Here is a 12631-nt window from a genome sequence, read left to right as displayed (position 1 = left end):
TTTAAACATTTATGATGAAGTGCTAAGGGGCTTATAGTCTGCTATTTGTGACCCAACTACCTATAGAATACTACTACCCAGGAATAACCTCAAATCGTTCTCCCTTTTGCCTTTCTCATTTCCTTAGGACATGTATAGTGGTCTGGTTGGACCCCTAGTCATCTGCAGAAATGGTATCTTGGAACCCAATGGAGGCCGGAATGATATGGACCGGGAATTTGCCTTGTTGTTTTTGATCTTTGATGAGAACCAATCCTGGTATCTGAAGGAGAATATTGCAACATATGGACCTCAAGAATCAAGTCATGTTAACTTGAAGGATGCCACCTTCCTAGAGAGCAATAAAATGCATGGTTTGTAGAAAAGAAGCTATTCCTATTTCAAAATAGGCCTTCCTGGTTTCATGAGATGATCTGTTAGGTTATCCCTATCTATGGGTGCATAATTCTGGAAAAGATGAGAAAGTTGGACCGTTGAATGGAAATGATTTAGAAAAATGTATTATTGTTTTACATATATATGCACAAAATAGATAAATGGTCCAGATAAGATGAGGTGCCTAGAAAGAAGGAAGGTAACTTGTTAAAGTTATCACACACACACACACACATTTTAACATTAGTAGATAAGGGAAGATGAATATTATAGCCATCTCTCTATATAACTAGCTACCTGGTAAATGCCCCTCTGTTTCAAAATTCTGGGTTTGTTTTTCTCTCAAAAGCATGTTATTCAACCACCAGATTAAATTCTGGATGACAACTTGTTAATTTTTACTACTTTTAAAGAGAAATTTAAATTGACATGGAATAGTTGGAGAAGACAGCTGTAGAGAATAGCACACTGAGCTTATATTGCATGCAATAAAGAACTTTTGATTTTTGAGTGGCTTTGGGGTGGGAGAATTGCATCATCAAAGCCTTCCTTGGCTGTAGACATCTGGTAGCTTTCCATAAAAGAGAGGAAGTCTTGAGTAAGAGGGAGAGCTTAAGTGCAGTGGAATGTAGGAAGTAACCTCTCCCCATCACTTCTCAGCCAAGATTTCTTTGATCTGAGAGTGAGGTGCAGCTTTGATAATGACGCTAATGGAACTCAAAAGTAGTATCCCATTGTCCTATAGGTTTTATCTATTTCTCCTTGATGGAAAGATGAGTGATTCACACTAGAACAGATGATTCACAACTTTACAAAGTGAACTATTTTGTTAGTTTCTGTCAAATCAAGGAAATAAATGGGCTAGAACAAAGGAAATGGGGGCAGAGTTAGGTCTTCCCAATTCAGAATTTAGCTAATGCCCAGGTTCATCTACTCAGGTGTCAATTTGCCCAAAATTTAGATAGCACTTTGCTTAGCTAGTTAGATAGCAGCTATATTTGAATATTTTCTGATCATTAGTACTATAAAAAATAAAGAAAAATAATGTTGTAGTCGAGGGGAGACGTAAACAATATTTTACCTCCTCCTCTACATTTCTGAACCAATGGAGAAAAATAAATTGTTAAGGTAAAATATGAGCCTTATTACTGAGAATGCTAATTGGAAAACTGAATTTTATTCTGTAACTAAATATGATTGCTGATACTTTCCTTGCAATGGATATGTTTTTTTTAAATTGTCATTGACATCAATGGACAACAAATTTCTCCACATTAAGAGAGGCAGAATCTTACCCAGAACCAATTAGTGAACCGATTTGCACCCTTCTCTATAATCAAAGAACTAAAATATATAGAAGTGGCTGAGCTGAACAATTTCAGACTTTTTTTTTCTGAACCAAATCCACAATTTAATGTTGGTAGACATAGAGAAACACTGTAGCTCTTCCTTCCATTCTTTTCTCCCTTAAAGAGTAGAGTAGAAATCAGCTCCTACCTGTAAGAAAATGAGATGTGGGAGAAAATTGTATTGGGTAAAATCCTACCAATATGAGTTCATGTAGCAATGAATAGTTCAGTGTCTTTCAAAGTCAGCATAGGGTGTGACTTTGGAAAAGAATGTGTTAATCAAGCAATGTATTTTGAAGTCTGAGTTATCTGCTTGTGGTTCTGCAAATGTGCAGGGAAGCTACAGTACTGTAGTATATAAATTTATTTCCTGCTTATTAGTAACCTAAGACAAGTTGGCAACATAAGCTTTCACACCTTGAAAGATAAATAAACCTGGAAGACAGATTTTGGAGAATTCTAATGAATCATGCTGAGGAGTATTGGAGGAGTTCAAAGGGGGAAGGTGATAGAAGAAATTGAGGTTACATAGAGGAGTTTAGGAAATCAGAAAAGTTTTCATGAAGGAGGTGAAGTTTTAAAGAGAAATAATAAGGAAGCAATATTTATGAGAGGGATACTCAGAAGACTAAAGATACAAATAACGTGAATAGACTCTGTGGATGATGGTGAAAGAAAAAAAAAACATACTAATTGGAATCAATGCTGCTGGTAGGAGGAGGTGAATCTGGGAAGGTGATGTGAAGGTGTATTTTAAATGACCTTACTGGCTGACCTATAGAGCCATGGGGCTGTTGTTTGTTGTCATTTTCTTTAGGTTCTTCTCAGCCATTTAGCTTCAGAATAACATGGTACAAATAATTGCTTAGAGAGAGAGAGAGAGAGAGAGAGAGAGAGAGAGAGAGAGAGAGAGAGAGAGAGAGAGAACTCTGATGATTCATTGAAGAGAGATATGTAGCAAATTAGTAGCCTATTGCTGTCACCAGAAATGATAGGACCTAGGGTAATAGAAAAGTTTAAATAAAGAAAAATATGTGAAATATTTTCTTCTTTTACAGCTATCAATGGGAAACTCTACGCAAACCTCAGGGGTCTTACTGTATACCAAGGAGAAAGAGTAGCCTGGTACATGCTAGCCATGGGCCAAGATACTGACATTCACACTGTACACTTCCATGCAGAGAGTTTCCTCTATCAGGTAAGCTGAAAATATGGTTGAGCCCCTCTGGGATAATTAAAAGAATGCCTTAAGAGCCATTGCAGAAGGTAATGGCAGTGAATAAGTTAATTGTTAGAGTATGGAAAAATTCAGAGAAACTAGGTTTGAACCATTTAAAAGCACAGATAACATCTTTTTCATGTGTGACATGTTAGGAAAAAAGTAAGAGAAGAGAGGTCTGCTGTTTTAGTTTGCATGATTGGATTCAAGGAGAGATAAATAAAATAATGAACACTTGAAGTTTCTTCTTGGTACAGACATTTTGTTTTAAGAACCTAAATTGGACACCATAAGCTTTTAGTTCCTATAAGCTGTAACTTGCTTCCTATAATGTTCAGTTATTCTCCACATCCCTGTGTTTCTTGCAGAATGGGCAAAGTTACAGGGCAGATGTGGTGGATCTCTTCCCAGGAACATTTGAAGTTGTGGAGATGGTAGCCAGCAACCCTGGCACATGGCTGATGCACTGCCATGTGACTGACCATGTTCATGCTGGCATGGAGACCATCTTTACGGTCTTGTCTCATGAAGGTAAGATCCAAATCTCCTAAGTGTGTCATTTTCTAATCTTTTGTGTAACCTGTAGACACTCGGTGATAGTAAGGAGCCACTTGAATTTCCTCTGCTGGCCCAAAAGAACAAGATTTTATCATAGAGCAGGGTTCCTTAGGCATTTCTTTAAGCTACATTTCTCATCCTCCCTTGCAAGTACCATAAGCTCACATTGGGTTGCATAGCCTGAAACTTAGGAGGGCTTTTTGCTTGTGACAGGTTTAATATGATTTAACAAAAATATAATTTATTTACAAATTCATCATTTAAAGTGTAATAGAATTACTATTTCAAGGAAATTGCTAATGAATCTTTCTTTGATGTAGTCATTTTAAAAAAAAAGACAAACATTTGGGGCTAGAAAGATGGTTGAGTCAGCAACAGTGCTTGCAAGCAAGCAGGAGAACCTAAGTTTGCAGCCATTTAACATTAACAGTGTGTATGACCTTGTGACACAAGAGCTGCAGAGTTGCTGCAGGGTGAAGACACGGAGATTGCAGGAGTTCGCTGGCCAGCCAGTTAAGTCAAACAGCAAGTTCTGGGTTCACTGAGTTACCTTGTCAAGGAAACAACGTTGGAAAGAAAAACATCCAGTGTCTTCCTCTAGCCTTAGAATGCATTGGGCATGAGCACACATACGTACACAAACACATGTAAGCATAGATGCAAACACACACACACATTAAAAATAAAATAAGTATATAAAAATAAAAACCCAAATATTTACAAGTCAGTCAATTCCAGCAGAACATGTCAGAGGTGACCAGAGGCCTCAATAGTAAACTGCTAAAGATTATACCCAGGTAAAAGTTGGACTGCTGAAGGAGACAAAGGCTACCCAGATGTGACCTTTCCCTTTCTTACAGTATTTCATTTGCATACTAGCCATGAGAAACATGTTCTCACTCCCTTCTTTACTAAGAGGCAAGTACCAGTTTAAGAGAGTTGCTGGATGCACTGTGGTCAGAGATCACAGAATTGGGGGCACACACTCTGTCCAGTCTCTTCCTATTCCAAAGAAATGATAGAACACCCACAATTCTACCAATGCCTCTATTTCCCTTTTTCTCTCTCTCCATCCTCTCTTCTTTCCTCTTCCCATTCAAAGTTAGGCTGGGGGTCATGAATCTCTTATTTTCTTCTTGTGCTTGTTTGTTGTTTTTTGTTTTTGTTTTTTTTGTTGTTGTTTTTTTACTAAGGCCTCACATGTGTTAAACACATGTTCAGTGTTCCATATCCCTCAGAGTAGAGTGAGTCCAGGTTGTAGATGGCAGTTCTTAGGAATTGTCTGTCTACCAGCACTCGGGAGGCAGAGGCAGGTGGATTTCTGAGTTTGAGGCCAGCCTGGTCTACAAAGTGAGTTCCAAGACAGCCAGAGCTGTACAGAGAAACCCTGTCTCAAAAAACCATAAAAAAAAATTGTCTGTCTAAATTAAACAATAAGTGTGTCAGTCCTCTTCTACATGAACTCTGTCGAGCAATTAGCACTATACTCTCTTCCAAGAAGTTATGTAGGACTTTATTGGAGCAATACATATTTTCTACTTTGTTTTTTTTTCTTTTTTCTACTTTGTTTTGAAATTATAATATAATTACAACATTTCTCCTTTCTCATTCCTCTCTCCAAACCCATGCATACAGTCCTACTTGTTCTCTTTCACATTCACAACCTCCTTTCCATTATTATTGCTCACTTGTATGTATATTTATATATACATATAATTTCCTTTTTTTCCTAATTATAACTAATTATAACTAATTATAACTAATTATAACTTCCTTAATCCATATAATGTTACTTGTATGAATGGATGTTTAGTACACATACATACACACACACACACACACACATATATATATATATATGTGTGTGTGTGTATATATATACATATATACATAATACATATCGTACTGCTTTGAAAAATACTGGTATTAGAGTAAGTATTGACTCTATCAAAAGACAAAGAGAGGAAAGATACCACTGGCCATTCAAACAGACTTAGCAAGTTAGAGTAGAGAATATATATCTGCTCTTTATTTAATGGAAGAGGACATCATGATAATACATGATTTCTTATATTACTAAAATTTTTCTCTGCCATACCATACTGCTAGAATATTGCTTGTGTTGCTTTTACTTATTACTCTGATATGATACCCCAGAATGCAGATGTCATTTTCTATCAGTCCAGAATACCTACCATCATGGTGCTATAAAGCCAAGAAACTAGGCCCTCTTATTACATTATAATGTATCACCCTCATATATGAGCCATTCATAATATGAGACCAATTACGTTTTGAGAAGATCCAACCCATAACTCATAAACTGTGGTTTTACTTGTTTATTCAATATGAATTCATTCCATTTTTGCACTTATTCTACATATGCTGACAGGACAATAAGAAGAAAGAGTTAAGGAAAGATAGCGATAAAAACATTCTTTTTCTTTATTAATTTTTAATATTTAAACAATTGAAATTTAAATATATTTTTACCATATTCTTCCTATCCCCAAAATCATTCTAGATCCTTTCACTCTCACTACCCACCCAACTTTAAGTTATTTGAAAAAACACACAATACAACAGCACTCACTCAAAAATGAAGAAAAAAATAAAAGAACACCCAAATAAACAGACAAAAAACTAAAAGCCAACCAAATAACCAACAAACCACCACTACCACTAACAACAACAATAACAACAACAACAACCAAACCGTAGCCAAATAAAAGCATACAATAAAACAAAACTTGAGATGTACATTATATGTTGGTTAACTACTCTTGCACATGAGGTCTGCCTTGGAGTAATTGATATACCCAGTGTCCTTTCATTGGAGAAAACTGATTTTCCTCTCCCAGCAAGTATAAATGAGTATTCAGTTGTTAACCCTTACCCTAGTGACTAGGTTTTCAGTCCTTCATTCAATATATATAACAAAAAATATAACAAGACATAATAAAAATTATCACATTGGAGTTGGACAAGAAAAACCAACAGAAGAAAAAACTCAAGAGAAGGCACAACAATCAGAGACTGATTCACATACCCAGGAATCCCATAAAAACACTGAACTAGAAGCTGTAATATATACACAGAGGACTTAGCGAAAACCCATGTAGGCCCTGGGCATGCTTCATCAGTCTTTGTGAATTCATATGAGCAATTATCATCTTGATTTAGAGGATCTTGTCTTCTTGGTATCTTCCATCCCCTTTGGCTCTTGCCCTCTTTCCACCTCCTCTTCCTCAGAGTTCCCTTATCTTTGAGGGCAGGGATTTAATGGAAACATCCAATTTTAGGCTGAGTATTCCAAGATTTTTCATGCTCTGCATAAAGTGTTGAGCTGTGGGTCTCTATGTTTGTCTGCATATGCTAAATAAGGAAACTTCTCTGATGATGGCTGAGCAAGGCAATGATCTATGTGTATAGCAGGAGATCATTAAGAGTCATTTTATCACCATGTGTTTTGTTTTATTTTGTTTGTTTTAGAGGATTTTCCCTTAGGTCCCTGGGCCATCTAGTCTCTCGTTCTTGGTCACCCAGGCAGTATTTGGTATGGGTTCTATCTTGTGTAGTGGGCTTTAAGTCAAATCAGATATTGGTTGGTTACACTCAGAAGCTTTGTACCACCTTCACCTTAGCACATCTAGCAGGTAGTACACCCTTAAAGATTTGTGGCTGTGTTTGTGTTTATGTTTCTTTTTTGAGGGCACACAGAGTATGTTCCTACACCAAAGATGCTAGAACTTAGGGCTGGAGGTTTTTATGTAGGCATGAGCTTGACTTCTCCATGTTCAATGAGTTGTGTAGGTGTTGTCTTCAGCAATGGGACCTTGCTGTCTATTTGTGGAGAGCAACCAACAATCTTGTCAACAGCCTAGGTTATTTAAGCCTTACCATGGGGCCCCTTTGTCCAACTCAATTAGATATAACCTGATCCTGGTACTGGAAGCTTTGTTTGGTGACAAGAGATGGCCAGTTGAGACTCTGTCTCCCCATTTGGAAATTTCATTTAGATCACCTTCATATACACATATGTTTTAGAAAGTTTCTACTGTGTTAGGTTTTTATATTACCCTCTAAATATCCCTTAATTTTAGTTGCTTCTCCCTATATTCCTTTCAACAAACCCCTCTCCCCTTTCTTCATTTGATCCTCTTATCACAGCCCCCCATCCTTGTCAATTCATAACAATCTGTTCTACTGCCCTTTCCTAATGACTTCTATCTGTTTATACTTACCGTCTGTTGTGTCTATGAATTATAGCTTCATTATCATTGACTTAGCAACTAATATACACATATAAGCATATATACAACTAATATACACATATAAGCATATATATATATATATATATATATATATATATATATATATATATATATATATGATGTTTGTCTTTCTGGTTCTGGTTCTGGGATACCTCATTCAGGAATATTTTTTCTAGTTTCATTTATCTTCCTTGGAATTTAATGATGTCAACTTTTAACAGCTGAGTAATACACCATTATGTAAATGTACCACATTTTCTTTATCCATTCTTCTTTTGAGGGACCTCTAGGTTGAGTACAACTTCTAAAAAGTCCAATTCTTGGACAGAGTTCCTGGTGAAGTTATGAGGTATAGGTAGATGATTTAAGATGAAGAATTAGTACAATGCTGGAGGAAAAGAATCTTTCTGTTGTGAATAAGAAAGAAAGCAGAAAGAAAGGATCTATGTATAGTTTTAGAAGAATGTCTTGACAGTAAGATTTTCTGCTATACAATCTCTTGATTCCTCTGTGGTGCAGTGTATAGAGTCATATGCTGAAGGGGAACTATTTGAAGAAATAGGGAGAGGTGTTAGCATATTTACTTTGGGGTGGGAAATAAAGCCATTATTGCCTTATAGCTTTGATTTTGAAGAGAGAATCCAAGTCATTATATGGGAATGCTTTTTTTTCTGGTGGTATTTAGCATATTGGGTAAAATACAGGGCAAGTACAGTTTTTGCTGTGATTCTATGTGTTATTGTTTGAAGTGATCAACCATGGATTCTAATATGGTCAAGAAGATATGATGAAATGGGTAGGTTGGGGAAGTCAAATGATTTAGAAATTAAATATGTAGTGATGGAAGAACAGCTATACATTTTCTAGCAAAGTAATAAGCATTAAAATTAGATTTCTGTTAGATTTTGGATTACTGATGTGATGCAGGTCTGGATCACCAATATAATATGACCATTATTAACCATGACTGCTAAAACTGGAGTGGGTATGTGAGTGATTAGAATAAAGAAATCCAATAATGGAAATTGACAGAAACTGTGCTAATAACTAAAGACTTCCTTGGATCTTTATAACTAAGAGTAACAAGAAATGCTTTCAGTTTTCCTATCTAGTTAATATTTTCTTGAAATTCAAACAATCTTTACTAAAATGCAAGAAAAATGTTGAATAGCAAATACCTCAGAGAAGGGCTCACCCTCATTGAAAAATGAAAGGAAGAATTATTTTGATATAGGACTGAATAAATAGAAAAGTATATTTAGCAGTGAGCAGGGACTTTCTGAAGGGAAATTGAGAAATGATGGAAAAGAAACAGTATAATATTCAATAAAATGGAGATAGAGAAAGTGATATAAAGGGGTAACATATTTTGGCTTCTTAGGTCTATGCACTTGTCCTCATTTCCTGTGATCACTCAAAATCAAATTAACATTTTAATGTCGATTCTTACTGATTAAATTTCTTATCTGACTGTTTCATGCATGTTTATTAATATATTCTGATTACTCTCTCCCCATTATCTACGTCTTACCCTACCACCCACCTGCAATCAGTTCCTTTCTCATTTTCATGACTTTAGGCTGTTTTTGTGACATTCAGTTTAATCAGAGCTGTCTGTATGACCATTGGATTGGAACTATTTGTTGGAGCCTGGTGAGATCATCAGTGGGTACTTAACTGAAGACAACAGTCCTCACTTTCCTTGAATCTATCTGTAGCAAATTCCAGCCATGAGGGGTAGAGACCTCTGAGCCCTTCCTCCATCTGTGCTTGACTGTTGACAGTTCCATTCTTTTTTTTTTTTTTTAAGAGTACAATTTTTTTTTACTTTTTATTATTTTTTTAATTAATTTATTTTTACACTCCATATTCCATCCCCTACCCACCCACCCTCCAACTGCTTCACATCCTACACCTCCTCCCCAAGAATACATTTTTTTTTTTCAAGGCAGGGTTTCTCTGTGTAGCCCTGGCTGTCCTGGAACTCACTCTGTAGACCAGGCTGGCCTCGAACTCAGAAATTCGCCTGTCTCTGCCTCCCAAGTGCTGGGATTAAAGGCATGTGCCACCATGCCCAGCTAAGAATACATTTTTAAAAATAAAATAGTGCTAGCTTTGGTCACAGACCTGTCTTTACCAAAGACACAGTTCTCAACTATGATTCTTTTTTTTTTTTTTTTTTTTTTTTTATTCTTAAGCAGACTTGCTATAGGCCTCCACACCTGTTTTGAGTTTGTGATAGCAGTGACATTGTCTTGCTCAAAAGAATGACATTTTGCAGCCCTTCTCCATAGATTTCTAGCACTTGCCTTCTTTGTGACACATCTTCCACAGTCTTCCCTTACAGTAGATAGTATAAATGTTCTGTTTAGGGATGAGAACCCTTTGCAGCCTTGGCTTTCAACATGGTTTACAGGAAAAAGACTCTTCTTCCATTAAGGCTGAGATTATGTCTATGAGGAGAAATGTAACTATTTAGAAGGTGGCTTGATACCATTCTAATTTTATAAACAGCAGTATTTGGTACCCCCTACTATCTGCCCTGCTGCTGTTTTTAAAAATTAGGTTTAAAGTATGTGAGGCCTGGATTCCCTTGCTTTCATGGAGTAGGTTTCAAATCCAATCAGAGAGACTTCAATGAAGTAGCAAATTCCAAAAAAGAAATTGCTTCAAGTAATGTAAATATGTCATACAAATTCTATAGATCAATACAAAGAATAATAGGACCAACCTTTTGTCTTTTCCCACAGAACATTTCAGCACTATGACCACTATTACTAAAGAGATTGGAAAAGGTATGTAAGGTGATGTATAATACATTGGGGAGGAGAGAGAGAGAGAGAGAGAGAGAGAGAGAGAGAGAGAGAGAGAGAGAGAGAGAGAGAGAATGAATGTGTGTGTGTGTGTGTGTGTGTGTGTGTGTGTGTGTGTGTGTGTGTGTGTAATATGTGATACTTCTAGCATGACTAGACTTGGGCACCATAATATAATACCTTAAGTTTTCTGTAGGATGTCAGAAGCCAATCAAGTGTGTACCCTCAATATGGTTATTTGTGTCATGTCTTCTCTATAACCTTTGAAATCTGGGGAAACAAACACATCATAAATAACAAAGCTGTGTTCATAGCTCATAAACTATCTTATGAGGGAGATGAAAAATCCAAATTCTGTTGGGTTAGACTTGAAAGAGTTATACCAGAAACAAGGATTTCTACAAACACAATTTGAGACTGGAACAAATACCGGACATCCTTCCACAACTACTTCTATTCTTTTTTCCTTTTATCTATGGTATACCAAGAAATTTAAACTTGTGAGCCATTTATGTTTTTTCTCTTTGAGAAAATAAAGATGCTTTTCCTATAATGCCTAGGTCAAAATTATGCTTTTATTCTTTGCTCCATTTGTGCCTTTTACCAGGAAAGATTCAGAAAATTATGTGTGGTACAAGGACTATTAGACAGGGGCATGCTATCATGTCTGATATTCCTGCACTTGAGAAGTGGAATAGAAGGACCATAGGTTCCAGACAAGTGTAGACTCAAAGTGATGCTATGTCCCAAAGGGGAAAACAAACAAACAAATGATTATAAAATGGGTACTAAAGAATATCAGTTCACTCTGGAGGTTTTCAGATCTACTGAAAACCAACTCCTCATTAGTAAAGTCCCAATGATATACTTAAACTTCTCATAAATTGTAAACCTTTGACTGGGATATATTCTGGAGAGGTTAGAGAAAGGTAAGGTAAGTTTGAAAGGGCAGTGCTTAGATTACATTTTCTTCAGTTTAAGGAACCTAATGTGTGTGTGTATGTTATACATATATGTGTGTATATATAATATATCAGCATCTCAGTTATTAAACACATGTGTATGGATACACACATACATAATATATACATATATATGCATGTGCATTTATTCTGTGCATATTTGTTTACATATACATGGCTATTATGTGTGCATTGTTCATAAACTTTCACTGAAGAAAAATACTGTCAAAAGTGTGGACTTAATAAAACTCACTAATTTTCTAAGTTTGAAGTTTTTTCAGGGGCACAAGAGAAACAAATGCCAGAATGTAAACTCAGAACCAGAATGGTTTTCATTTCCATTTGAACTCATTACTTTGCAGCTTTTTCCAGTTCTGTGAAAACATTTATTCATCCAATGCATTTGTCAAACAAGTGTCAATTACCAGGGGTACAAAAACAAATAAGACATAATTGCTACTTTCCAGTGCCTAAAAATGGAATGAGCCACAAAAACAATAATTGTAATGCTAGATGCTGTGCACAGAAAGGGTAAATAGCGATACTATCTTGTAATTATTGTATATTTGCTATTTACCAGGAGCCATGCTAAATATTCCATGCATATTATTAGCTCACTTAAATTTGCTTGTCATCATTATCTTCATTTTACAAAAAGAGTAAACTAAGATTCATTAAGGATTTGGGTACTTAGCCCCAGGTCACAGACTAGATAAACTATAGATTCAGAAAGAATACAGTCAATTTGGAAACCTAGAGGAAGGCACTATTAATTGTACAAATGAATTGCACTTGGAGCTAGAAAGATGAGAAAAGGGAGGAACTTATTCAGACAAAGTAAGAAGCGTGAACAAAAGCATAACTTATAAATGTACCATCACTTATGGAAAATAAAAATTGAGTTTCTGTGGTTGAATAATAGCAAACAAGAATATAAAGGTCATTTAGAGCTTGACTGAGAGGGTTGGAATGTGTGACTTCAAATTCTGTACTAGCCCTGTAGATCATTTGAAGACAATTGAATGTTTAAATGACAGAAACTATCACAATCCTCAGGAAAAATCAATATGAAATCACTATT

At 35.9% G+C, this 12631-nt stretch overlaps 1 protein-coding gene across 5 annotated transcripts in view; it reads left to right on the top strand.

The window, feature by feature from the left end:
* Heph (hephaestin) overlaps window positions 1-12631 on the top strand; it is a 109710-nt gene that overhangs the window by 95758 nt on the left and 1321 nt on the right. For all 5 annotated transcript variants that reach the window (XM_085838107.1, XM_085838106.1, XM_085838108.1 and 2 more), the window contains exons 18-21: window positions 128-353; window positions 2783-2922; window positions 3312-3474; window positions 10526-10570. In XM_085838107.1, the coding sequence (XP_085694233.1) occupies window positions 128-353; window positions 2783-2922; window positions 3312-3474; window positions 10526-10570 (574 nt within the window). The remainder of the gene's footprint in view (window positions 1-127; window positions 354-2782; window positions 2923-3311; window positions 3475-10525; window positions 10571-12631) is intronic.

This window comes from Mus caroli, unplaced genomic scaffold (genome assembly GCF_978045245.1).
Source record: "Mus caroli unplaced genomic scaffold, Mus_caroli_1 scaffold_5, whole genome shotgun sequence".
Lineage (NCBI taxonomy): Eukaryota > Metazoa > Chordata > Mammalia > Rodentia > Muridae > Mus > Mus caroli.
This window is presented reverse-complemented; position numbering and strand designations above follow the sequence as displayed.